The sequence below is a fragment of the Erythranthe guttata genome, chromosome 14 (genome assembly GCF_056151865.1).
Source record: "Erythranthe guttata isolate IM_541 chromosome 14, IM_541, whole genome shotgun sequence".
In the NCBI taxonomy this organism is placed as follows: Eukaryota; Viridiplantae; Streptophyta; class Magnoliopsida; order Lamiales; family Phrymaceae; genus Erythranthe; species Erythranthe guttata.
Window position 1 is genome coordinate 25,345,325 of NC_142546.1, and position 26,090 is coordinate 25,371,414.

Consider the following 26,090-nt stretch of genomic DNA (forward strand, 5'->3'; position numbering starts at 1 on the left):
TGCACCTGATTGATTTACCTTATAAGAAAAAAAAAAAGAGAATTTAAGTTAGGTACGTAAAAATAAATAAGTGCGCATATAAATTCAGATCAATTAATTAATAAAGAAAAAAAATAGGAAAAAATATAAAAAGAAGGTTCCAAATTTAAGTTAGGTACGTAAAAATAAATAAGTGCGCATATTTTTTTTTCCGGCACAGAAACCCTAATTTTATTTCTAGTGACAGAAAACATGATGAAGTTGTTCAAATCAAATCAGACAAAGTCCGATCAAGACAACCCGTTTCACAATGTAATGAATAACATCCAAACCCAGTTCACGAACCTTTTCCGGATCCCGAACCCGAACCCGTCAAAGGAAATCAAAAAGTTGTTAAAAGAGATTCCTGTTTATAGAATGACTTACTCGAATCCATATCATCATGGTCTATATGCTCCGCTGACGCCTTGTACAATGGAGAGAGGTGCTAATTTTTATTTCTTCACTGAAGAAGATGCTCAGTCTTGGGTGGACCGTGTCGAATGTGGGACCTACTATCAAACTGTCAAGGTTTCACTATTCGAGGTAGGTAGTAAAGTAAAAACTCGATAAATTGATAAATTAATATTCGACATATTAATAAAATCATTTAAATAATATATTTCCTCGACCCCCATCGTAAGGATACCTTTTAAAAAATATATCACTAAATTAGTAGACTTTGGTTGATCGTAACTGTATTAATTTATACAAGTTTAATTGTATGTATATATATAATATAATATCAAATTCAAGAATTAATAATATGATTATTAATCTTCCTGTATGTGTACTATGTATGCCAGATTATTAAAGCCGAAGAAGTGGATCTATCGAAAATGTTTACTAGGGTTGTCCCGGAATTGTCTGAAGTCTCAAATGCCATAAAGGTTATCCGAAAACAAATCTCTTATTATGAACTATTTTTTTTTATTTACTGATTATATTTGAACCAATGAATTTGTGAGAAATTCGTAGTAATTAGATAGTAGTATTGCTTATATATTCTCTGCAGGAAAGAAACAAGGCTGGTTTTCACTGTGACAGCTTTTCCGGTGTTCCTATTTTTCAGGTTCGGTTTAAATTTTGTCGTTGCCCCAATAATAACTGAGATTTTGATTAGTAAGTGAACTAAATAGCTAAATAATTTAATGTTTTGGTCCATGTAATAATTAAATTTCTTATATCGGATCTAGTCGGATGCTTTAAAGACGAGAGACGATGGAAGCCCAAATAACCCTTCGCCTGCTTTCTTTAGAAAGGTAAATACATTACATATTTTGACAGTCGTATATTTTCGTATTTGTAAATATCGTCATCCATTCCCTTGTATATTGTGCAGGCTGACCTAGATAAAGCTCTACTTGACAAAAAACGATCAAATATAGAGGCCGAGCTTATACAGGTATATCAAATCATCATTTCATTTTTAAAAGAATGAAGCACAAAAAGAAAATGTTTATTTTGAAGAATTATAATATTCACATGCATGAATGATGTTGTAGGTGACTGCTCTTGAAGATATAATACAAGAAATGAAGGTGTCGATCGAATATTTGTTGTTTCTCTTTATCTTCTATTTCATATAACCGTACGTACGTGAAATTGTGATTAATTAAACACTAATTACGTTCATATTGCGCAGGATTGCTCAACATCGAAGTGGAACAATGTTGCTCTCATTCCTCCAGGAAATGAAAAGCTCTTTGGAAACGGTCTCTTATCGTTTCTTTTGCAGTTTTGAAATTCATTTTTTTTATATAATTATTTTCCGGTTTTCATGGGTATAAATTATTATTTAAGCGAGATTATTAATTTATCGAGGTTTCCATTTTAGTCGTGTAAGTTAGTCTATTTAAGAATTTACTCTTATAAGTTGTCCCGTTTTGACTTCACATGCAACAAAATTCATAAGTATCTTGTTGTCCGAAATTAATTACTGAATTCTGAATATTCTATAAAACCTATAGATGGAGTATATAAACTCCAATAGCATGGAATGTGTAAATTAAATACTGTGTATTCATGAGCTACCAAAACAGAGCCTTAGTTCAAATCAACATCTTGAAATTGATTTTGTTATATATATATATATATATATATATATATATATATATATATATATATATATTATATATATTTATATATATATATATATGTGTGTGTGTGTGTGTGTGTGTGTGTGTGTGTTTGCAAAATAACAGATCTTACGCTTGAGAAGAAGGATGAATTGGTTGAACAGTCTCCAAATCCCCAGCTCAAACATTATTCGAGCAATCCCAATTCGAAACCGGTTTGCATCTGTTTCTTCTTCTGTAGAAAATAGTCAAACAACAATTGTTGGTTGTGCTGATTACAAACTCACTACGGATGAAATCAAGAAGCGCGTGGCCAATTAATTAATTAATAAATAGTAAAATAGGAAAAGAAACAAAAGGAAGGTTCCAACTTCCAAATTTAAGTTAGGTACGTAAAAATAAATAAGTGTGTACATAGAGAATCATCAAGACAGGCCTTGCAGAAACCCTAATTTATTTTCGCCTCTCTCCGGCAACAGAGACATGAAGTCCGATCAAGACAACCCGTTTCACAATGTAATGAATAACATCCAAACCCAGTTCAACAATCTTTTCCGGATCCCTAACCCGAACCCGAACCCATCAAGGAAAATCAAAAAGCTGTTAAAAGAGATTCCTGTTTATAGAATGACTTACTCGAGTCCATATCATCATGGTCTATACGCTCCGCTGAGGCCTTGTACAATGGAGAGAGGTGCTAATTTTTATTTCTTCACTGAAGAAGATGCTCAGTCTTGGGTGGACCGTGTCACTTTCCGTGGGACCCACCATCAAACAGTCAAAGTTTCACTGTCCGAGGTACATAGTATAGACGAACCTCGAAATTAATAACCTCGTTTAAATAATATGTTTCATCATCGGTTTCAACTTAAGGATAATGCGTTAAAAATATATATATATAGTTAAATTAATGTTTTGCTAAAATTAGTAGAATTTGGCCGGTCACATTCAAGAACTAATAATCTGATTTTTTTTTTGATAATTAATAATCTGGTTATTAATCTCCCTATATGTATGCCAGATTATTAAAGCAGAAGAAGTGGATCTATCGATAATGTTTACTAGAGTTATCCCAGAATTGTCTGAAGTCTCAAATGCCATAAAGGTTATCCGAAAACAAATCTCTCAATATGAACTATATTTTTATATACTAATTATGTTTTAACCAAGAAATTTGTGAGAAATTCATTGTAATTAGATAGCATTATTGCTTATATATTCTCTGCAGGAAAGAAACAAGGCTGGTTTTCAATGTGACAGCTTTTCGGGTGTTCCTATTTTCCAGGTTCGGTTTAAATTTTGTCGTTGCCACAATAATAACTGAGATTTTGATTAATAACTAAACTGAATAGGCCAAATAATTTAATATTTTGGTCCATGTAATAATTAAATTTCTTAAATGGGATCTAGTCGGATGCTTTAAAGACGAGAGACGATGGAAGCCCAAATAACCCTTCGCCTGCTTTCTTTAGAAAGGTAAATACATTACATATTTTGACAGTCGTATATTTTCGCATTTGTAAATATCGTCATCCATTCCCTTGTATATTGTGCAGGCTGACCTAGAAAAAGCTCTACTTGACAAAAAACGATCGAATATAGAGGCCGAGCTCATACAGGTACTAATTCACCATTTCATTTATAAAAGAATGAGCACAAAAATAAAATGTTTATTTCGAAGAATTATAATATTCACATGCATGCATGATGTTGTAGGTGACTGCTCTTGAAGATATAATACAAGAAATGAAGGTGTGGAATATTAATTTATGTTGTTTCGCTTTAATTTGTATTTCATATAATTGTGATTAATTAAAAAGTAATTACATTATTAATGCAGGATTGCTCAACATCAAAGTGGAACAATGTTGCTCTCATTCCTCCTGGAAATGAAAAGCTCTTTGGAAACGGTCTCTTATCGTTTTTTTTACAGTTTTGAAATTCATTTTTTCTATATAATTATTTTCCGGTTTTCATGGGTATAAATTATTATTCAAGTGAGGTTATTAATTTATCGAGATTTCCATTTTAGTCGTGTAAGTTACTCTAATAAGTTCTCCCGTTTTGACTTTACATGCAACAAAATTCGTAAGTATCTTGTTGTCCGAAATTAATTACCGAATTCTGAATATTCCGTAAAACATATAGATGGAGTATATAAACTCCAATAGTATGGAATGTGTAAATTAAATATTGTGTATTCATGAGCTACCAAAACAGAGATGATTTATAAAGCATATGATATGTTTAATTTATGTGGAACGTCGATATGCAGACGGAATTACATGACCTAAAGACATTTAAAAAGAAACTGATGAAATGTTCTTTGATTGATCCAAATCGTCTCCATACCGAAGAAAAATATGAAGTTTCAAGAAACTTTTCGACAAATGAAAAGAAAACGCATTTTTCAAGGCCTAAACGAAATGTTCAAAATAGTAATTTTAGTAGAAAGACGCTTCTCATCTGTCTCAAACGGCCCAAGTAACGAAACTCAGCTGTTTCCTAACAACACTGTTGTTTGATTTTGGTTTTGTAATGAAATTCACACGAGAAAAGACATGGAACACATATAATGCACGGAAAGAAAATCGTACACTTTGAACTCTGAAACGTACATCCTTCCAATAATGCAGGAAAAACCTAAACAACCTTAATTTCAGAGGATTTTCAAGGGGCTATACGTATTTTTCAAAATCGTAACCTTATTATAATAAAGCTGCTACTTCTCATCAGCCTCAAACCAAACAACAAACCTCTGCTGTTTTTACTTTTATTTCTCATCATGGTACGATATATATGATGCCTTAATCTATATGCATTACCAACTTGAATCGAACAAGGTCGAAATGAGAATACTGAAATGCAGAGGAAAAAGACAGGCCGGCAGCACAGATAAGAAAGGGGGCATGCATTATAAGAGGAGACAGTAGTATTGCGAAAAAGTGGTAAAAACCAATGTTAGAGAGATCCATTAGACCTCGATCTTCGCCATTACCCTTATCTATTACGCACAAATCTCCCAAGCAGACGTACGAATCTTTCAACTCCGAACGACACACTGCAAATTATGAACGATCAGCCTACACTTGTGATGATCGAAGATTCCCTGCCTCAGGAAGATGGAAGAATCCAACCAACTTCTCCCCACCATCACCGCCACCACAAATATTCATTTTCGCTATTTCTACATTCGCCTCTTCCATACATTTCTCTCCTCCTCCTCCCCACCATCACCGCCACCACCAAACACACCTCTCCTCAGCCACCAACCCCAACCCATCCGACATCTCTCTCTCTCTCTCTCTCTCTCTCTCTCTCTCTCTCTCTCTCTCTCTCTCTCTCTCTCTCTCTCTCTCTCTCTCTCTCTCTCTCTCTCTCTCTCTCTCTCTTACTTCCACGAAGCTCCGCCTTCCCCAACGGGGGCACCTGCCCCTCCATCTCCTCCTCCGGCGGCGCAAACACCACCATCCACATAGCCATGACCCTGGACGCACGCCAACTACTACCTCCGCGGTACGGTACTATGAGACTAATGACGAGATTTAGGGGAAACAATTTCTACCTAATCACACTTGACAAACTAATCAATCGACACAGCTTAAGGGCAACAATTTCTTCTCCGATCCAGAAATTTAGGAAGAAACGTAGATGTAATTCAATTACAATTTCACAAACATTATTATCTACAGAGTCAGAAACATAATAGACAAATTTCAACAACGAGTCAATTTACAAAATCCTCCATTAACGATCTCACAGCCCCAACAAATTTTAACGAAAATTACTAAAAAAAATGTAAAATCTCCGCAATTTTAACCAAATTACTGAACATCAGCAGCCGTCCGAAACGAAATTTATGTATGTATGTATGTAATTATATATCAGAAGTTGAAGAAGAAACTTACCGACAAATTTGAAGCCGTGAGTACAAAATCCCCTATTCCTCCTTCTTCACCCCCCGAATTAATCCAGCCTCAATCACGTATGTAGGAGTTCCAGTAGCCAAAATAGCACGCGCCGCTTCTTCTTCCTCCGGCAATTTCTTCTTCTTCTTCTTCTTCTTCTCTCCAAGGTTGGGAGATTTTTTAGGTTTTGGCGGCCAAGCGAGTGATGGATACACTGGTTTCTTTTCCGCCATTTTCACGTATTTCTGTAGGACGACGTCTGAACTTCTACGAGGAATTTCATGCTTTGGTTTCGAGAGATCTAACAGAACTTTCGCAAAGGCCGCCAACCATCGGTTAAATCGTTCCGACATTTTCCCTCACTAGTTTCTCTCTCTACTTCCAGAAGAAAGGGTTTGAAATGAAATAAACGATGATGTTAGAGCTTGGCGCGGGAAGACTTTATCTGGGTCGTGGTTTTATCATTTTATTTTTAGAAACTATTACTTCATTAATTGTTAATATATTATATTAGTAGGGGTATTAGATTGTAATAGGATTTCGGTAATCCACCCATTTTGGAATCAGATTTTCCATCCTGAATTTCGAAACTTCGATTTTTCATACTTTTTTCGAATTTTTCTAGACGGATATTGGAATATAAAATAGATTTCAATTTTTTTATCCGATTTGATTTAAAAAATAATTATAAGTGACTAAAAATGATGAAATATTCGAATTTCGTTAATTTCGATTCTCACTATCACAAGTTTTTTTGGAATGACATTTGTTTTTTTTAAGTGCTCATTTCGATCAAATATGTCCGGTTTCCATGTATTTCGAATTTTTCTTAGATTTCGATTTTTTAAAGTGATGCATTTATTAATATAATTTAATTGAATGTGAGGGTAATTTATGGATTTTGTTTATTATCTTGTCTAGGAGTGTAAACGAGCCGAGCCTGGCTGTTTTGGCGAGCTCGAGCTCATATTAATTTTGACGAACTCTTCGGATTGGTATTCTGAGCTCGAGCTCGACCTTAAGCCATTTTGTGTATTTTATTTTTATTTTTTATTGATATTATAAGGGATTTATTATTATAAATTATAAATTATAATAAAAATTTCGAAATAAAAAAGACATGTAATTTATTTTTTAATTATTTAAATGAATTTATTATTTATTTTATATTAATTATATTTCAAATAAAAATAAATAAATAACTCACGAATAATTAAAAATTAGCTCGAAAAATTCGAGTTCGAGTTCGAACTTTTGTCGAGCCGATTCGGCTCATTTACACTCTAATCTAGACATAAAAATGTAAAATTGGCGTGTCAATATTAATTCTCTATGGTTTATATTTAGATTATTTCATTTAACTTTTCAAGTCGAATATAAAAGACCATAACACTCTCAAATATATTTTATGTGTTATTTCGATTTCTTTCCCCCTAAACTGGAAATGCCTTGTTCGATGTTATCTTGGTTTATTTTCACTAATGCAATTGCCACTCCAAAATCATTAAATCAAAAAAAAAAATATCGTACAATATTTATACTTCAATATCTTTCGAATGGTCAAGCTAAATCACAAGAAAAAATCGTATAACGTAGCACATGTTTTTTGTGTTAAAACATCATTAAATACTTCAATTTTTTTTTTTTTACTTAAAAACTTTATTAAAAAATTTAAGAATACCGAAAATGTTTGTCCATAAATATTATATAAATAATTATTCTAAAAATTGTTTTATCTTGGTCTTTATGCCTTGTAGGGTATTTTGGTCCTTTGCAACCCAACGGTAGCTTTTTTTGAATTCAGGCTGGGCTGAATTTTTGTAGTAAGGTCCAAGTCATCAGAATTTTTCGGCCCAAAAAATTCAAAGGCTATATATCAGCCATTGAGACTGATGGTGGTGCACTTGGCTGCACCGGATCCGCCCTCAGAGTCACTCCTACCTCCACGTAAGATCTGTCTCATGTAGCTTATCTGAGACCGTCAGATCAAGTGGTTTGCTTCCGATCCTGCTTCTCAACCGCTGCATCAATGGATGAGCTGGGAATCAGAACCGAGTCAGAGCTTTACTAGTAGCCGGTGGGTGGAAATATCCGAGTCCAACTCGGCCAGCATAGTCACCGGTGAGGGTTGTCTAATATTAATCAGGATTATTTTGATAAGAAATGATGAGCTTATGTTAAAATCAATAATAATTAAAGTAAATATATCTTATATATAAAAGAAAGAAACGCTGGGCAACCCTAAAAAACCCTAATGGTATTTCTGTAATTATTTATTTTTAATATTTTTTCTCTACTAATTTCTAACTATAAGTTTTAACAACTATCAAAATTAAAACTAAACCGTAAAGAATCCTACCTTATTGCTACTTATGTAATTATTTATTTTTAATATTTTTTCTGTACTAATTTTGTAACTATAATTTTCTACAATTATTGATCCCCTAATTTTCATTAATATATCTCAAATCTTAAGAGATAAAGATAGAAATTCAATATGAATAATACTACATTATTAAATTTTATTATATTAGTGTACTATATTTTCTTACTATGTATTAAATTGATTAGTTTTTTCACTATTAAATAATATCCCGTGCATCGGACGTGCATCGCACGGGGGAAAATGCTAGTTTATATAATTGAAAGAAAAAAAAAAAAAAAATTGTACTAGAAAAATAAATACTAAGCTGTTCCAGTATTGAATTACAAATTAAAATTAGTGATTATTTCTCGGAATTTTCCACCAGGTGGTACAAGGACGACATCGTTCCACTTCGAAATTGTGCAATCCTACCAAAATAAATATTTATAAATAAAGAATAAAATAAAATAAAAATAAATTACGTAATTACAATTCCAGAGTTTCCTCACCTTCATTTCTTGTATTATAACTTCAAGAGCAGTCACCTTCAACACCGTGTAAATATTTTGTTAGTACATAATATCTAAAGAGGATATTCGTAATTTTGCAACTTTCAAAAGAAAAAAAGAACCAAGCTTAGAACCTGTATAATCTCTGAGTCTGTATCTCGTTTTTTGTCGCGTAGTGCTTTTTCTAGGTCCGCCTACACAATACACAAGGAAAAAAGATGATCATGATATAGTAATACAAATACGAAAATATATTTACCGGACTAGAAAAAATATTTACTCTACCTTTGTGAAAAAAGCAGGCCTTAGGTTACTTGAGCTTCCATCGGCTTTCGTATTTAAAGCATCGGACTGCATCCCATATAAAACATTTAATTGTTACAAACGTGTTTTTCGTGCATATACGTTCATCAAGAATCATAATTATTAATACGAAGTTTTATCAACAATATAAAATCCAAACATATATAGCAATATATGAATAGAATCACTAGATTCAAAAGACACTTAACTGAACCTGAAAGACGGGAACCCCGGAAAAGTTATCACTATGAAAACCAGCTTTCTTTCGTTCCTGTAGAAAATAACAAAAATGAAATCCATCTTAATTAGTTATCAACCAAATTCAGGCAGAAACGATAAAATGTAATAGTTTTAATTTGGTCGTCACCTTAAGAGCGTTTTTAACTTCAGACATATCTGGAACCAACCTAATATACATATGTCGATCGGTAACCGCATCTCTGACATACCCGGTGAACTTATCAGGCGCAACGCTAGGAAGAACATCTTCGATAAACCAAGTACAAATAGACGGCATCTCCTTATGAAACCCTGCTTCCTCAAGTTCGATAATCTGTGCGCGTGAGTTACAATTACAGATATATATTTAGTAGTGTTACAAGTCTTGAAATTTTAAAGAACAATATAATTTACCAAAACAATAAAAAAAATTGTTTTTCGATTAATTACCTCGGCAAGTGGAACCTTAGTGAGTTGAATGTTGCCTAGGCACTCATTGGCTTTTACGGTGTTCTGTACCGTCGCGTAATCGTGAGCATCTGCTTTACTGAAAAAGAAGAAGTTAGCTTTTCTGTCGCCTACAATGTCGGATTTTAGAAAGGGAACCTGATCGTGACCGGATTTCATCCTATAAACTGGAACATTTTTCAGTTGCTGTTTTATCAACAATAGATTTTTCGAAGAAGAATCAATTTTCGTGTTATCGAATTGATCGACATTTCTTGCCACAGATAGAGCTGGTGTTGAAGAACACGAGTTCGGGTTCGGGATAGGGATCCGGAGAAAATTGGTGATGTTGGTTCGGAGATTACTCAATACATGATCAAGGGGGTTCTTCTTCTCTTCATTGGACATGGCTTTTTGTTTCTTAATAGCTAGGGTTCCAATGATTTTGGTTTCAAGAAACAATAACGATACTTTATATATATATATATATATATATATATATATATATATATATATATATATATATATATATATATATGAAATATATTATAATTAACTTCCAAACTGATAAGAGTCCATATTCAACACAAGGTAGAATCTTACCATGCATCTATAATTTGGCCGTCTTTCCAACCTTAATAATGACACTTCCCATACATATATATATATATATATATATATATATATATATATATATATATATATATATATATATATATATATATATATATATATATATATTTGCAAAATAACAGATCTTACGTTTGAGAAGAAAGATGGATTGGTTGAAGGCAAAAGAGCCATGTTCGCAACCTTCTCCTCTTTCCAATGCGTTGAACAGTCTCCAAATACACTTGTCACACATTATTCGAGCAATCCCAATCCGAAACCGGTTTGCTTCTGTTTCTCCGTCTGCAGATAATAGTCAACCAACAATTGGTGGTTGTGCTGATTACACACTCACTGCGGATGAAATCAAGAAGCGAGTAGCTGGGGTCTCTGTATATAAACTGTCAAACGATTCACAAGATAAATTATGTGGGGTTTCTGAATATGGGGATAGAGCGATTCAGTTTTACTTTTTAAATAAGCCCGATGCTCTCGATTTTATGGACAGAGTTCAATGCTCGTCCAACACTCGAATCTTTGATGCTCCACTTACAGAGGTAAAACTACACCACTACACCTTATTGAATCATTAGAAATTTTGCTAATTCTCATTATTTGAATTATAGGTCGTCGATTTTGACGGCGAAAACTATCGCCCCATAAGGTTGATACCAGAGTTATCCGAAGTCAAAAACGCCATACAGGTGTGGGATCACTTCTGCTATTAGTAATAAATATTTTATTTTGATTTTGCATTTTTTTTTCTTAATATCAAATATAACTATGTAGGAAAAGAAGAAACATATTGCGGGTTTTCCAAATGGGACATTTGCTGGAGTTCCAGTTTTCCAGGTTCTACTTTTCAAGCTTATCGAAAAAAATAGATCGAAAGTCACATCCTAGCGACCTCGTGTTTTATGGTTTAATACTAGTTCATGAATTGCTTCTTATGTGTTGCAGTCAGATCGGTTAACAGTAAAAGGCAAGGGAGACACACGTAAATATCATCCTGCTTTTCTAAGGAAGGTAAGAGAAAGGGCAGAAACTATTACTTTACTTTCATTTTTTTAGTACATTGACATTCAATCTGTGTTGTGTTATAATGTATGCAGACGGACCTCGAAAAGGCTCTAGCTAATGCTAAAGCACCAAAGCAAAAGGGCATTATACAGGTTTTTTTTTTTCTTTATTTTTTTGGTGCCGGATACAATTGCTATGGCTAGCTACATTTCTGATATAATATACGTATTAATATGCCCATAATTAGGTTGCTGCTCTTGAAGATATAATACAAGAAATGAAGGTGACAAGGCTTTAAATCTCTAGTCATTTATTGCATTTCCGTGCCTATCAAGTGTTCATTTGCAAATGTAATTTTGCAGGACTGCTCAACATCCAAGTCGAAGGATGTCGTTTTTGTAGCTCCTGGTAACAACATGAACATGGACATGGCTTTTGAAGAAAGATAACTAATCTAGGCTCGAGCTGCTAGTTCGATAAAGTTTCGAAGTTTTCAGTTTTTCGTTTCGTAGAAATGTTTCCCCTTTCTACTTAACTACCAAACAGGATACACATGTCAAACAATTGAATTTTTCATTAGCTTCAACACTGGTAAGAATAACTCATTACCTATACTATAGAAAAGGGAACTGCATTTGTGTGTTGCATCAACAGCATGGCAGATTATACACCCGATTGGTTATTTGGATGCAATAAACGGGTGCAGACCAAGTGTTTGAAATATTGCCCAGAAGAAGCCATTTCAAAATAAAACAAAAAGCATCTGAAACATAGTAACATACTATATAAAATTAAAGAGAGCAAAAATTACCCAAACCCTAACTGGGGCAAACAATCGAGCAGGCATTCAATCAACTAAACACGTATTATCTTGGTTTTTGCTTTACCTGCAAAGTCTGGATACGAATTAATTGTGGTTGGACATAAGCGAAAATGTCTTTCGCCGAGAGAGAAGAAGCGCTCCTCCGTTGATGCATCTCATGGTTGTACTTCGTGCAGCTCGGGTGATACTCTCTATTCCTTCTTATTTTGCAGAGAGAGAAGAAGCAGTGCTCTATTCCTTCTTCTTCGGATGTTTATGGGCTTGGGCCTAGCTTGTTTCCCTATTTGACTTTCAGCCTTTTTTATGACTTAAATTAAATGAGGTCCATCAAATTAAATATTAATTAATGGAGCAATTAGTTAATAGTTTTTAAATAAATACTAATCACTAATCAGTTAGTAAAGTTTTGAGTTGTATTAAAGACCGCGAATCTTACCTGTTTTGCTAGCAAAATTAAGAAAGATTGCCATATTAGTCTTGTTCATTTAATTTGCAACCTTTATTTATACGTTGCTGAATAAAATAAAACGTGCTTTATCAAAAAAATATTTCCATAACTACAAAATGCATTTTTATAATAAACCATATGCCAAAGAACCAAGTATCTTGATGCCAAAAGGATTTGCTATCTATTTTGCCACATAGTTCCAAAATGCAGCTTTAATTACAAACCATATATGCCATATACCAAAAAGCGTTTGTCTATCTATTTTCCAACATAGTTTCGTGGAAATTGATGAGAATATACCAATATGAGCCCCTTTACAAAAAAGACGAAGCAGCAGATTTGTGATCCACTCGTCTCAAAAATATTTTGGTTAGTTTGTAAGATTCAATTATGAACCATCTTTTTACCATAGCCAGATTCTAATATGTAGCCATTGATCAACAGAGTTCAAAAGTTGCATCTCCCTTCACCCATCTTCTTAACTTCATACCTACAAAGTTACATCACGAAAGAATTGTAAGTATGTCTTTAATTCGAATGTATGTATGCAAAAATGTCCTTGGGGCTGTTTGTGGAAGGAAAAGTAATTTAATTATGACCTTAATTAATTACCTTGGTATAAATTTTCGAACCTGTGGAAGATGCCCATCGAGAGTTACGTTGTCAGCATATTCTTGCACGTAGAGATTTCCCACAAGATAACCAGAAAGACTCGGGAAATATTCAGAATTCTTCGGTGCACCAAAATCATCATCCAAGATAGTGGGAGAGAGACAAGGGTCAAGATGGAGCCAAGTGTATACGTGATCACTCTGGTTACAGTTTTCGTCCGACATTTCTTTCGAATTCAAACCAATTAATGAACCATCAAGAATGTTAGGCATGCCGCCTCGAGAAACACAGTTTGTAGTATTAGAAATCTCAGGTTCATCGCACTCCACCTGTCAAATTAAAAGGATCGTCTATTAAAATAACACTAATATCTGCAGGACAAGATGAATTCTACAACTCACTCAAAGGTTCTTTACACCATACTAATATATACTAAAATTAGAAAATACCCAAATCCAGTAGTTTATCACCTCAAGACTACACCACTCAGAATCGGGCCAAGTTAACGGATCTAGGTTGCTTATTCCTGGAATTGTGCCCATGCATCTGCAGTAAGGAACACAAATACAGCAGAGGCCAAAGTGATGAAACGTACGAACGAGCTAATTAATCTAATAATCTGCTCTCAATCAAATAAAATTTCGAAGTATGCCTCCGTTTAGTAGATCTTCAGTTTCAAACATAATTTCGAAACCTCATACGTACCATTAACAGAGTTGTTACCATACACATCTTCTTTATAAAAATTGTTGAATTACAGGACAATGAAAATTATAAGATTTGGGTATTTCCTCCTTTGGTTTACATATTATGGCTAACAAATTAAATGCTAATTAAACCAAACAAAGGAGTAGAGAATGTATATACAGATAAAATACCTAATAAACAGAGGCCAGTCACACCACCAACTCCTAGGGTTTCTCAAGAGTTTCCCCTTTGCATCTTCTAGTGAGAAGAAAATACAAATTTCAGCCCATGAAGAAAAAATACAACAAGAATTAACAACAGAAATGCCCATGGAGAGAGAAAACACTAGAACAAAAACAAATATCTGAAAATCGGAGAAGAAACGCATACACATTTGATATTTCAAAAAAAAAAAAAAAAAAGAAAAAAATCAAAAAAAGCTTACCAAGTTTATGGTGGGTTTTAGTTGTTTGAACCCCTTCTTCTCCTTCGGCATGAACTGATCTAGCTTTCGAGGAATCTGTTGACGTCTTGGTATGTGATCTCTCCCCTTCAAGAGAACGCAGAAAACGATGTAGGTTGCTATAAACTGGCCGAAATCGCACATGGCTCTGCAAATGTTTTGGGTAAGTACACATACTAGTACGTGTAATTGTGTTCTTAGTCTGGGAGGGTTTTCTGCTTATATTTTTGACTTTTGAATATTTCGCATAATACCCTTCGAATTTCTTATTTCTTCTAGAGTGCCCCCTACAATTATAAGTAATGCATAATGTCGTCCTTGTTTGTACCACCCGGTCGAAAAATCACATTATTTCTTATCTAAATAACGTGTTGGCCGAGTTAGACTCGGATATTTCCACCCAGCTCTTACTCGGTTCAGGACGCTGACGGCTCCGATTCCCAACTCATTCAATGCTTCTTCCGAGGAAAACAACCGGAGAAAAAACCGATCAAGCAAAACCCCCAATCTTCATCAAAATTTTCAACATCAGCCTTCTCAAATTAAAAAATTCCCCCCTCCGTATGGATCTCTTCCACCACCACAGGACTTCGATTGCGTTTGAAGAGGTCAACCCACGGAGTATTGGCCACTTTCCCAACATTTCCTGTACCGGAACTTCTTTGAGGTATTTTCTCGAACACATTGTTTGCATCATTTTCACCTTCTGCAGCTATTTCAGGTTGCGATCGATAACAGCTATTGGTGTGTGTGTGTGTGTGGATGACGGGATAGACCAAGCATACAAAAACATACATAGCAACAGTTTACTTTACAATATTGCAATTCTTGTATATCTCTGTATTGTCTTAATGCTGTCTCTTGGTGAGACTACATTGCTTGAGTTTCACAGTAACTCTGGATTAGAGTTCCTATATGTGAAGAGATATATCATGATTGTGCTTCCTAAGTAACTTTTGATGAAATAAATCAAAATCTTTCCCCCCTTGATGCGAAGAACGCATCAATTCCCACAATTGTTTGTCCTGCAGTTGTATTATCTTTTTAAACTAGCTTGTGTTCATATATTTCTACGTTTTCGTCAGTTTCAGGTCTTATATCCAATATATGATATACTGATGAATGTAACTTGATTCTAGTATTTTTTGCTCTCTTTAAATATGCATAGTATGTTCCCATGGATCTTTGTTGCTTTAGTTTTATTTTGAAATGGCAATATCTCGACTGCCAATAACAGTAGAACTTATTTACTGATATTTTGGCATGCTAATATATAGCTACTTTTTTTACCGATTACTGAAACTAATGAGAAATTCAATCATTTTGATAGGGAAGGAGAACGTCTTGGTCTACAGCCATTGCATCCAACCAGTCGAGTGTGTAATACTCATCCACCATGCTGTTGATAGAACACACACATGTAGTTTCTTTTGATCAGGTAATAATGAAAAGAAGAATCATACTTTTCTTATTATATAAATTAATTCATTTTGCTCAACAAGTAATAAAAAGGCGGAAATAATTAATATTATTTGCATTCTATGAAACCAAAAAGCAGATAGCTATGAAACTCTATCTAACTAGCTAGTTTAGTTGTCCTTCTTCAAAAGCTATGTCCATGCCCGTGATGTTACCGGGAGGTACAAAAACGACATCATTCCACTTGGATGTTGAGCAATCCTGCAAAATATATATGACAATCAACACTTGATAGGCACGGAAATGCGATAAATGACTAGATATTTTAAAGCCTTGTCACCTTCATTTCTTGTATTATATCTTCGAGAGCAGCAACCTAGTTACGGGCACATGAATATATATATTTATCAGGATATTTAGTCGAGCCAAACGTGGCCATAGTAATAACAACATTATCAGAATTAAGAAAACCTGAACAGTGCCTCTTTGCTTTGGTGCTTTAGTCTTAGCGAGAGCCGTTTCAAGGTCCTTCTGCATTATTTATAAAACATATTGTATTAATGTAGAATATATAATATTAGAAAATGAAATTAAGTATAGTTTGCGCCTTTCTTTTACCTTCCTCAGAAAAGCAGGACGATATTTTTGTGACTCTCCCTTGCCTTTTACTATCAACTTATCGGACTGCAACACGTGATAAACAATTTATGAACTAGTGAAACTAATATGAGGAGTGTTGTACAGGTTTTTCTTCATTGAAGTGCATCAATAAGTTTAAAAAGTTGAACCTGGAAAACTGGAACTCCAGCAAATGTACCGTCTGGAAAACCTGCCTTCTGTTTCTCTTTTTCCTGTGGGTAAGAAGCCAGCTCGTAGGTTATATCTGTTATTCGGAAATATATATATATTTAAAATCGTAAAAAGAATAATAGTAAAGAGTGAAATTTTTTATATGTTGGCAGAAGTCTCATACCTGAACAGCGTTTTTTACTTCCCATAAGTCCGGTACCAACCTGATGGGAAAGCTGTTGCTATAGAAATCAACGAACTATAATGCAAATGAATAAGTGAATCAATAGCGGAAATTAGCAATTACACGATATACATCACAGCATGACCATATTCCTGTGTAATGATTTGACAACTTTTTACCTCTGTAAGTGGAGCATCAAAGATTCGAGTGTCAGGCGAGCATATAAATATATCCTTAAATCTGAGAGCATCAGGCTTATTTAAGAAGTAGAATTGAATCACCCTATCCCCATATTCAGAGGGCCGACATAATTCGTGTTGTGAATCGTTTGACAGTTTATATACAGAGACCCCAGCCATGCGTTTCTTGATTTCTGCGTCAGATAGTGCATAATCAGCACTATGTTGACTATTATCTGAAGAGGAAGCTGAAATAGAAGCAAACCGACTATTATCTGAAGAAGAAGCTGAAATAGAAGCAAACCGGTTTGAGACTTGAGAAGAAGAGAACCGGTTTTCGACTTGAGAAGAAGAGAACCGGTTTTCGACTTGAGAAGAAGAGAACCGGATTGGGATTGCTCGAATAACGTTGGAGAAGTGGGTTTGGAGACTGTTCAAGGCATTACAAAGTGGAGGAGGAGGTTGCGAAGATGGCTCTTTTGGCTTCAACCAATTCATCCTTCTTCTCTTTCTTCCCAAAAAAAAAAACTGACTGGTTTGTGTTTCTACTTATATTTATACAAATATTTATAATTGTGGTGGCTAATTACTAGGGTTTGGAAAGAACCAAAACAAGTACGCGCAGAATCCCATGGCATGATTCTACTTCTGTGGAATATGGACTCTTACATGGAAGGTACTTATTTTACCCTAGAAGATTCCAATTATGATATTTCCTACATATATATATATATGCTCGTAAGAGAAAGTATTATACTGAAATATTTGGTTACTGTCTCTTGAAACATCAAAATAAAATAATTGGAACCCTAGTTAAAAGCCATGAATTTCTTCGAACTAAAACAATCCTATGAAGAGAACCCCCTTCATCATGTATTCAGTAATCTCCAAACCCACTTCACCAACTTTCTTCGGATCCCTAACCCAAACCCAAACTCGTTTTCTTCCAAACTTCCATCACAGGAAAGAACTGTCGATCAATTAGATAACATGAAAATCGATTCTTCTTCTTCTTCTTCTTCCCCTTCTTCTTCTTCTTCAAACTTGTCGGTGATCAAAGAGCGACTGAAAGAGGTTCCGGTTTATAGATTGAAATCAAATCGTAGGCTTTCACTTGTACGTTCTCACGTGACAGATAGGAGGGCTGGTTTATTCTTTTTCAGTGAAGCTGATGCTCAGGATTCAGCGGCGGATTACAACACAGTAGAATTCAACAGAAAGCGAGGTGGCCTTCAAACGCTTAAGGTTCCACTTGCCGAGGTATTGATTAATATTCCAGAAATTATTTTTATCAAATTTGTTCGATTTTCAAGACTTGTTTGTAACTATATAGTAAATATTGCATACATACACAGATTATTGAACTTGAAGAATTAGGGTTCAATAAGGCAATGCCATCTATATGTCATTGGTTTGTGGCAGAATTTTTACCCATGTATGCTCCAGCTATGGTTAATAGGTTTGTGGAAGATAAGGTTGCCGATCCACATGTTTATATTAGGTTGGTCCCGGATATATCTGAAGTTAAAAATGCCCTTCAGGTCAGCACCAAATATTCAACTACGAACATACAAATACGCACACACACACACACACAAGCACGCATGGCATGTTTCTGTTGAATTTGGTTGATAACTAAGATGGATTTTATTTTATTTATTCCCTACAGGAAAGAAAGAAAGCTGGTTTTCATGGTGACACCTTTACTGGGGTTCCCGTCTTCCAGGTTCAGTTTACTAAATGAGTCATTTGCTCTTTTATTCCATATTTTCCGTCACTTTTAAATTTTCGATACATTCTTATCTGAAATAGCTTTTACAAGAAACAATGATTATATTCGTATTCTAACCCTAGCTGAACATATATACACACACACACACACAAAAAAAAAAAGGTTTAATAGTAATTGAGTCTCGTATATGATGGGATGCAGTCAGATGCTTTAAAGGTGAGAGTCGATGGAAGCCCAAATAACCTTTCGCATGCTTTCTTTCGAAAGGTAAATTAGTAAATATATTCTAGTGCCATATGTATTTTCATATTTGTATTATATAATCGCCCATCTTCCTTTTATAATGTGCAGGCGGACCTAGAAAACGCTCTACGTGACAAAAAACAAACAGATCACATTGATGAAAAATCAGATATTATTCAGGTTCCAAGTTCATCTCAATTAAAATGTTGCATGGGGTTTAATCTTAATACACCTATAATTAACGTAACTCATCATGTTTGAAAAGCTCTATCCACTAAATCTCGCTCGAGGTTTGATTGCGATTATAGACTAACTATAGTTACAATACACTGTGTTTGTGTTGTAGGTGACTGCTCTTGAAGATATAATACAAGAAATGAAGGTGAGGAAACTTTCGCTGTTTTTCTTTCCCTTTCTCTTCCATTCGACCGTCTAATTATGTATTTCATGAACAAGGTTATCTCATAGTAATTAAGCAAATTGAGCAAAAGTAATGATATATATTTTTTTACTTTGGCAGGATTGCTCAACGTCCAAGTGGAACAATGTTATCCTCGTACCTCCCGGTGGAAAATCCTCGTAAATTTTTATGTACAATTCAATACTGGAACAACTTAGTATATGTTTTTCTACTAATTTTATCTCAATATTGAATTGTTGGTGTTATGAGTTATTACATGAATTTATTTATCCCTCTTAATATTAAGTTTCAACAACAAGAATGAATTTGGACACGTGAAGTAGTAGTAATTTATACTATTTTTTTTTTTTTAGTAAATTCAAGTCCATTACAAGGGGTAGGGGTAGTAGGGGAGGGGGACTCGAACCCTATTGGTAAATGCTAGATACCAACTCTGATAATGAGGGTTGGTTGGTAATTTATACTTCTAATTTAACTTTTTTTAAAAGGTTGAAAGGGTTATCAAACTTTTTCATCTCACAACCCCCTAAATGAATAGTTTTGGCCTTTTGGGGGTAATTTTCTGAAAAAAAAACTGCAACATAGGAGAATATTTGGTAATATTAATAGTGTGAGGCACTTTTAATAATTAGAGTAAACTTAGGGGTGCTAAATGCAATAAACACACACAAGTACATTTATTGGGCTGAATGAGAAATACTTGGCCCAGTGAGCTGAATAATTAGCAGGCCCGCCTTTCCTGTACACAGTGGTATCATTCTTTCAAAATTTCAATAAATAATAAAAATAATCAAATTAATTATCCAAAAAAAAAAAAAAAATCAAATTGCAGTGGGCAAATCCCTAACAATTAGGCTAAAAAAAAAAATTCCAGAACTCGGTGGGAAATTGCAATGGATACTCTTTTTTTTTTTTTTAAATCTTTTTCTTGACGGAGGAGTTCTCGAATTACCCAGCTCATTCAATGCTTCTTCCGAGGAAAACGACCGGAGAAAAAACCGATCAAGCAAAACCCCCAATCTTCATCAAAATTTTCAGCATCAGCCTCCTCAAATTCAAAAGTTCCCCCCTCCGTATGGATCTCTTCCACCACCACAGGACTTCGATTGCGTTTGAAGAGGTCAAACCACGGAGTATTAGCTACTTTCCCAAACTTTCCAGCACCACAACTTCTTTGAGGTATTTTCTCGAACACATTGTTTGCATCATTTCACCTTCTGTAGCTATTTCAGGTTGCGATCGATAACAGCTAGTGTGTGCGCTTGTTAGTTTATTGGTGTGTGTGTGTGTGTGTGTGTGTGTGGATGAAGGGATAAACCAAGCACACAAAAACATACATAGCAACAGTGAACTTTACAGCATTGCGATTCTCGTATATAACCGTATTTCGTTTTCATCTTTACAATAGAACTTATTTGCTGATATTTTGGCATGCTAACATATAGCTACTTTCTTTACCGATTACCGAAACTAATGAGAAATTCAATCATTTTGATAGGAAAGGAGAAAGTCTTCGTCTACTGCCATTGCATCCGACCAGTCGAGTGTATAATACTCATCCATCATGCTGTTGATAGAACACACAAATGTAGTTCCTTATGATCAGGTAATGATAAATAGAAGAATCATGCTTTTCTTATTATGTAAAATAATTCATTTTGCTCGACAGGTAATAAAATGGGGAAATCATTATATTATACACATTCTATGAAACCAAAAAACAGACAACTTTGAAACTCTATCTAACTAGCTAGTTTAGTTGTCCTTCTTCAAAAAATATGTCCATGCCCATGATGTTACCCGGAGGTACGAAAACGACATCATTCCACTTGAATGTTGAGCAATCCTGCAAAATATATATGACAATCAACAGTTGATGGGCACGGAAATGCAATAAACGACTAGATATTTTTGTTAAGGCCTTCTCACCTTCATTTCTTGTATTATATCTTCGAGAGCAGCAACCTAGTTACGGGCATATGAATATACATATTTATCAGGATATTTAGTCGAGCCAAACGTGGCCATAGTAATAACAACATTATCAGAATTAAGAAAACCTGAACAGTGCCTCTTTGCTTTGGTGCTTTAGTCTTAGCTGAATTACTTATAATAAAATTATCGAAAATATTCTGTATTTACTGTTATTAGCAAATGATTTATTTGTTTGATTATATGAAGAGTAATGTTATGTTGAAATTTTTTCTTGGATGACATTCATGATTCATACACATTTTCTGATTTCTGCCAAAATTGGTTTCTGCAAGTGATGATTGCAAAATCAAGGTGTGGAATTATAAATTGCTTTTATTTTATTTTGAAATGGTTTCTTCTGGGCAATATTTCAAACACTTGGTCTACAGCCGTTTATTGCATCCAACCAATCGGGTGTATGATGCTTATAATCCACAATGCTGTTGATACAACACATAAATGCAGTTTCCTTTTCCCTAATCAGGTATTTTATTGCATCGTGTTTGGTAGTTTCAAAACAGGGAAAACATTATTATATGCAATTCTATGATACGAGAACACAGACAACTATGAAACTCTATCCAACTAGCTAGATTAATTACTTGTCCTCCTTCTCAAACACCATGTCCATGATTTTACCAGGAGCTACAAATACGGCATCGTTCCACTTCGATGTTGAGCAATCCTGCAATATATATAATATATATGTATGTATGAATCGACACTTGATAGGCACATAAATTCGTTAAATGACGAAAACATTTAAAGCTTCTCACCTTTATTTCTTGTATTATATCTTCCAGAGCTGCAACCTAATGTGCATATGGGTTAGGAATATGTATATGTGTGTGTGTATGTGTGTGTGTGTGTGTGTGTGTGTGTGTGTGTGTGTGTGTGTGTGTGTGTATAAGAGGAATATAACAGTATGTGAATTAAAAACCTGAATAGTGCCTCTTTGCTTTGGTGCTTTAGCATTAGCTAGAGCCTTTTCGAGGTCCGTCTGCATAATTTATAACACAACACAGATTGAATGTCAATGTATTAATGTAGAAATATATAATATTAAAAGAGAATAAAGTGAAGTATAGTTTTTGCCCTTTCTCTTACCTTCCTTAAAAAAGCAGGACGATATTTCTGCTCCCCCTCGCCTTTAACTATCAACCTGTCTGACTGAATCAATTTATGAAATCAATTATCAGTTTGTATGCATGTCTGAAAAAAAGGTAGGGAGGTGATCTTCGTTTTTTTAAGACATTAATTTCTCTTCTATATCAGATATTTGAAGATATAAAAAATGGGGGGAAAAACCGAGGATCGTTTAGAAAGTAGAACCTGGAATACTGGAACTCCAGCAAATACCCCATCTGAAAAACCCGCAATATGTTTCTTCTTTTCCTGTGCATATTTGATATGAAGAAATAATAGTAAAATCTAAAGAAGAAATACATTATTACTAGTAGAAGTGATTCCACACCTGTATGGCGTTTTTTACTTCGGATAACTCTGGTATCAACCTTATGGGAGCGGGGTCTCCTTCAAAATCGATGACCTATAATTCAAATAAGTGAATCGATCAATTATGAGAATTAGCAAATTGCGTAATATGCATGAGTAGTCGTAATCTTGTGTAATGATTCTGCAGGTGTACACACCTCTGTAAGTCGAGCATCAAAGATTCGAGCGTCGGGCGAGCATTCAATCCTCTCCTTAAAATTGAGAGCATCTGGCTTATTTAAGAAGTAGAATCCAATCTTTCTATCCCCAAATTCAGAAATACCTTTTATATTATCTTGTGAATCGTTTGACAGTTTATATACAGGGATCTCAGCCAAGCGGTTCTTGATTTCTGTGTTAGAGAGTGCGTAATCAGCCGCACCACCACCACCGCCACCACTAATTGGTCGACTATTATCTGAAGAAGAAGAAATAGAAGCAAACCGGTTCGGCATCGCTCGAGTAATGTTGGAGAAGTTGGTTTGGAGGCAGTTCAAGACATGACAAAGAGGAGGTTGCGAAGATTGCTCTTTTGGCTTCAACCAGTTCATCTTTCTTCTCTGTTCCCAAAAAAACAAAACCTATACATAATATACGCACATATATTTATATTATATAATATATAATTGTTGTATTTTTTTAATTGAGAATTGTGCTTATTTGTAGGGTTGGAAAGAAGTCCAAATCAAGTACGTGCAGAATCCCTGGTATGATTTACTTCTGTTGAATATGGCCTTTTACTTGGAAGGTGGTATTTAAGTCCTAAAAAAGATTTCAATTATATATATATATATATATATATATATATATATATATATATATATATATATATATACAAATATTAACTGAAATATTTGGTTACTGTCTCTTGAAACATCAAAATAATTGGAACCCTAGTTAAAAGCCATGAATTTCTTCAAACTTAAACAATCCTCCGATGAAGAGAACCCCCTTCATCATGTATTCAGTAATCTCCAAACCCACTTCACCAACTTTCTTCGGATCCCTAACCCAAACCCAAACCCAAACCCGTTTTCTTCCAAACTTCCATCACAGGCAAGAACTGTCGATCAATTAGATAACATGAAAATCGATTCTTCTTCTTCTTCTTCAAACTTGTCGGTGATCAAAGAGCGACTGAAAGATGTCCCAGTTTATAGATTGAAATCCAATCATAGGCATCCACTTGCACGTTCTGACGTGGTAGATAGGAGTGCTAATTTATTCTTTTTCAGTGAAGCTGATGCTCAGGATTCAGCGGCGGATTACAACACAGTAGAATTCAACAGGAAGCAAGGTGGCCTTCAAACCCTTAAGGTTCCACTTGCCGAGGTAGTTATTGATTAATATTCCAGAAATTATTTATATCAATTTTGTTCGATTTTTAAGACTTGTAACTATATATTAAATATTGCAAACATACACAGATTATTGAAATTGAAGAAGTAGGGTTCCATAAGGCGATGCCATCTATATGCCATTGGTTTGTGGGAGAATTTTTACCTATGTATGCTCCAGATATTGTTAATAGGTTTGTGGCAGATAAGGTTGCCTATCCACATTTTTATATTAGGTTGGTCCCGGATAAATCTGAAGTTAAAAATGCCCTTCAGGTCAGCACCAAATATTCGACTACGAACACACACACACGCGCGCGCATGGCATGTTTCTGTTGAATTTGGTTGATAACTAAGATGGATTTTATTTTATTTATTCCCTACAGGAAAGACAGAAAGCTGGTTTTCATGGTGACACCTTTACTGGGGTTCCCGTCTTCCAGGTTCAGTTTACTAAATTAGTCATTTACTCTTTCATTCCATATTTTCCGTCACTTTGAAATTTTCGATACGTTCTTATCCGAAATAGCTTTTACGAGAAACAAAGATAATATCGTATTCTAACCCTAGCTGAACATATATACACACACACAAAAAAAAACGTTTAATAGTAATTAAGTCTCTTATATGGGATGCAGTCAGATGCTTTAAAGGTGAGAGTCGATGGAAGCCCAAATAACCTTTCGCCTGCTTTCTTTCGAAAGGTAAATTAGTAAATATTTTCTAGTGCCATATGTATTTTCATATGTATTATATCATCTCCCATCTTCCTTTTATAATGTGCAGGTGGATCTAGAAAACGCCCTACGTGGCAAAAAGCAAACAAATCACATTGATGAAAAATCAGATATTATTCAGGTTCCAAGTTTGTCTCAATTAAAATGTTGCATGGGGTTTAATTTTAATTAATACACCTATAATTAACGAAACTCATCATGAGGTTTGATTGCGATTATAGACCAGCTATAGTTACAATACACTGTGTTGTGTTGTAGGTGACTGCTCTTGAAGATATAATACAAGAGATGAAGGTGAGGAAACTTTCGACGACTTTGCTTTCCCTTTCTCTTCCATTCGACCGTCTAATTACGTATTTCATGAACAAGGTTATCTCGTAGTAATGAAGCAAATTGAGCAAAAGTAATGATATATATATATATATATATATATATATATATATATATATATATATATATATATATATATATATATATATATATATATATATATTTTTTTTTTTTCTTTTGGCAGGATTGCTCAACGTCCAAGTGGAACAATGTTATCCTCGTACCTCCCGGTGGAAAATCCTCGTAAATTTTTATTTACAATTCAATACTGGAACAACTTATTATATGTTTTTCTATACTACTATTAGTACTATATTTATTTACTTCTCCAAATTAATTTCATTAAATAATAATATTTTCTCCCAATAAAAAAATACATAAAATGATATTAAGTATTAACAGAATACATCACACTACTTGTTCTCTTCTCAATAAAATATCCCAACACATTTAGTTTCCAATAAAATGACCAATCTACCCTTGATAGTCAAACAAAGCACCCATCAAATCAAGAACTGAATTGAAGCAACATGCATCCTACAAACGCAATTTGTACGTAGCTTTAATATTTGACGGTGTGAAATAAAAGAAAAAGTAATGTGGTTAGAATTAAAACTGGGGAGAAGAAGAAGGACCAAAACCAAAATATCGATCAAAGAGGGACCAGAAAACAAAAAAAGAAACATTATTAATTCTGTACATTGGTGGTGACAGCTAACAAGAAATGACACATTCTAAAATA

The 26,090-nt window shown here is 34.3% G+C and overlaps 5 protein-coding genes and 2 long non-coding RNA genes across 13 annotated transcripts; 4 read left to right on the forward strand and 3 right to left on the reverse strand.

Moving 5' to 3' along the window:
- The first annotated feature begins 172 nt into the window (after window positions 1-172).
- Window positions 173-4,137, forward strand: LOC105958822 (protein TIC 22-like, chloroplastic). The gene is made up of 7 exons (XM_088813573.1): window positions 173-564; window positions 825-908; window positions 1,034-1,090; window positions 3,507-3,572; window positions 3,653-3,715; window positions 3,813-3,848; window positions 3,937-4,137. The coding sequence occupies exons 1-7, from the start codon at window positions 232-234 to the stop codon at window positions 4,033-4,035; spliced, it is 738 nt and encodes a 245-aa protein (XP_088669699.1). The 5' UTR covers window positions 173-231; the 3' UTR covers window positions 4,036-4,137.
- Window positions 1,359-1,940, forward strand: LOC148765516 (uncharacterized). Its single transcript, XR_016029668.1, has 3 exons — window positions 1,359-1,423; window positions 1,524-1,559; window positions 1,664-1,940. It is a non-coding gene; the product is annotated as an uncharacterized LOC148765516 (long non-coding RNA).
- Window positions 4,138-8,653: 4,516 nt separating the features above from the next.
- LOC105959552 (uncharacterized) lies at window positions 8,654-10,349 on the reverse strand. The gene is made up of 7 exons (XM_012983677.2): window positions 9,851-10,349; window positions 9,549-9,734; window positions 9,396-9,452; window positions 9,164-9,229; window positions 9,013-9,072; window positions 8,879-8,914; window positions 8,654-8,797 (listed from the first exon to the last, which is right to left on the reverse strand). Exons 1-7 carry the CDS (start codon window positions 10,253-10,255, stop codon window positions 8,711-8,713), a joined length of 897 nt encoding a protein of 298 aa, XP_012839131.1. The 5' UTR covers window positions 10,256-10,349; the 3' UTR covers window positions 8,654-8,710.
- Window positions 10,350-12,855: 2,506 nt separating this feature from the next.
- Window positions 12,856-14,750, reverse strand: LOC105959554 (uncharacterized). Its single transcript, XM_012983680.2, has 5 exons — window positions 14,492-14,750; window positions 14,238-14,304; window positions 13,830-13,905; window positions 13,360-13,688; window positions 12,856-13,237 (listed from the first exon to the last, which is right to left on the reverse strand). The coding sequence occupies exons 1-5, from the start codon at window positions 14,682-14,684 to the stop codon at window positions 13,195-13,197; spliced, it is 708 nt and encodes a 235-aa protein (XP_012839134.2). The 5' UTR covers window positions 14,685-14,750; the 3' UTR covers window positions 12,856-13,194.
- An 88-nt stretch (window positions 14,751-14,838) lies between these two features.
- LOC105959553 (protein TIC 22-like, chloroplastic) lies at window positions 14,839-19,769 on the forward strand. 5 transcript variants are annotated; one of them, XM_088812988.1, is made up of 11 exons: window positions 14,839-15,176; window positions 15,840-15,947; window positions 16,673-16,785; window positions 16,894-17,756; window positions 18,216-18,340; window positions 18,436-18,621; window positions 18,750-18,806; window positions 19,014-19,079; window positions 19,164-19,235; window positions 19,402-19,437; window positions 19,576-19,769. In XM_088812988.1, the coding sequence occupies exons 4-11, from the start codon at window positions 17,717-17,719 to the stop codon at window positions 19,636-19,638; spliced, it is 645 nt and encodes a 214-aa protein (XP_088669114.1). In that variant the 5' UTR covers window positions 14,839-15,176; window positions 15,840-15,947; window positions 16,673-16,785; window positions 16,894-17,716; the 3' UTR covers window positions 19,639-19,769. The 5 variants fall into 5 exon arrangements, with proteins under 5 accessions (XP_088669114.1, XP_088669115.1, XP_012839133.2 ...); XM_088812989.1 differs by having other exon boundaries at window positions 17,237-17,756; XM_012983679.2 differs by lacking the exon at window positions 16,673-16,785 and having other exon boundaries at window positions 17,237-17,756.
- Window positions 19,770-20,304: 535 nt separating this feature from the next.
- Window positions 20,305-25,722, forward strand: LOC105959555 (protein TIC 22-like, chloroplastic). Of its 3 annotated transcripts, XM_088812991.1 has the most exons (12): window positions 20,305-20,655; window positions 20,975-21,082; window positions 23,093-23,189; window positions 23,270-23,489; window positions 23,611-23,651; window positions 24,180-24,276; window positions 24,372-24,557; window positions 24,668-24,724; window positions 24,920-24,985; window positions 25,068-25,139; window positions 25,277-25,312; window positions 25,533-25,722. In XM_088812991.1, exons 4-12 carry the CDS (start codon window positions 23,445-23,447, stop codon window positions 25,593-25,595), a joined length of 663 nt encoding a protein of 220 aa, XP_088669117.1. In that variant the 5' UTR covers window positions 20,305-20,655; window positions 20,975-21,082; window positions 23,093-23,189; window positions 23,270-23,444; the 3' UTR covers window positions 25,596-25,722. The 3 variants fall into 3 exon arrangements, 2 of the variants coding, with proteins under 2 accessions (XP_088669117.1, XP_088669116.1); XM_088812990.1 differs by lacking the exons at window positions 20,305-20,655; window positions 20,975-21,082; window positions 23,093-23,189; window positions 23,270-23,489; window positions 23,611-23,651 and having other exon boundaries at window positions 23,752-24,276; XR_016029515.1 differs by lacking the exons at window positions 20,305-20,655; window positions 20,975-21,082; window positions 23,093-23,189; ... (1 more) ...; window positions 23,611-23,651; window positions 25,068-25,139 and having other exon boundaries at window positions 23,752-24,276; window positions 24,920-24,993; window positions 25,240-25,312.
- Window positions 22,023-22,995, reverse strand: LOC105958825 (uncharacterized). Its single transcript, XR_016029516.1, has 6 exons — window positions 22,925-22,995; window positions 22,783-22,845; window positions 22,558-22,620; window positions 22,391-22,450; window positions 22,227-22,262; window positions 22,023-22,135 (listed from the first exon to the last, which is right to left on the reverse strand). It is a non-coding gene; the product is annotated as an uncharacterized LOC105958825 (long non-coding RNA).
- Window positions 25,723-26,090: the final 368 nt, after the last annotated feature.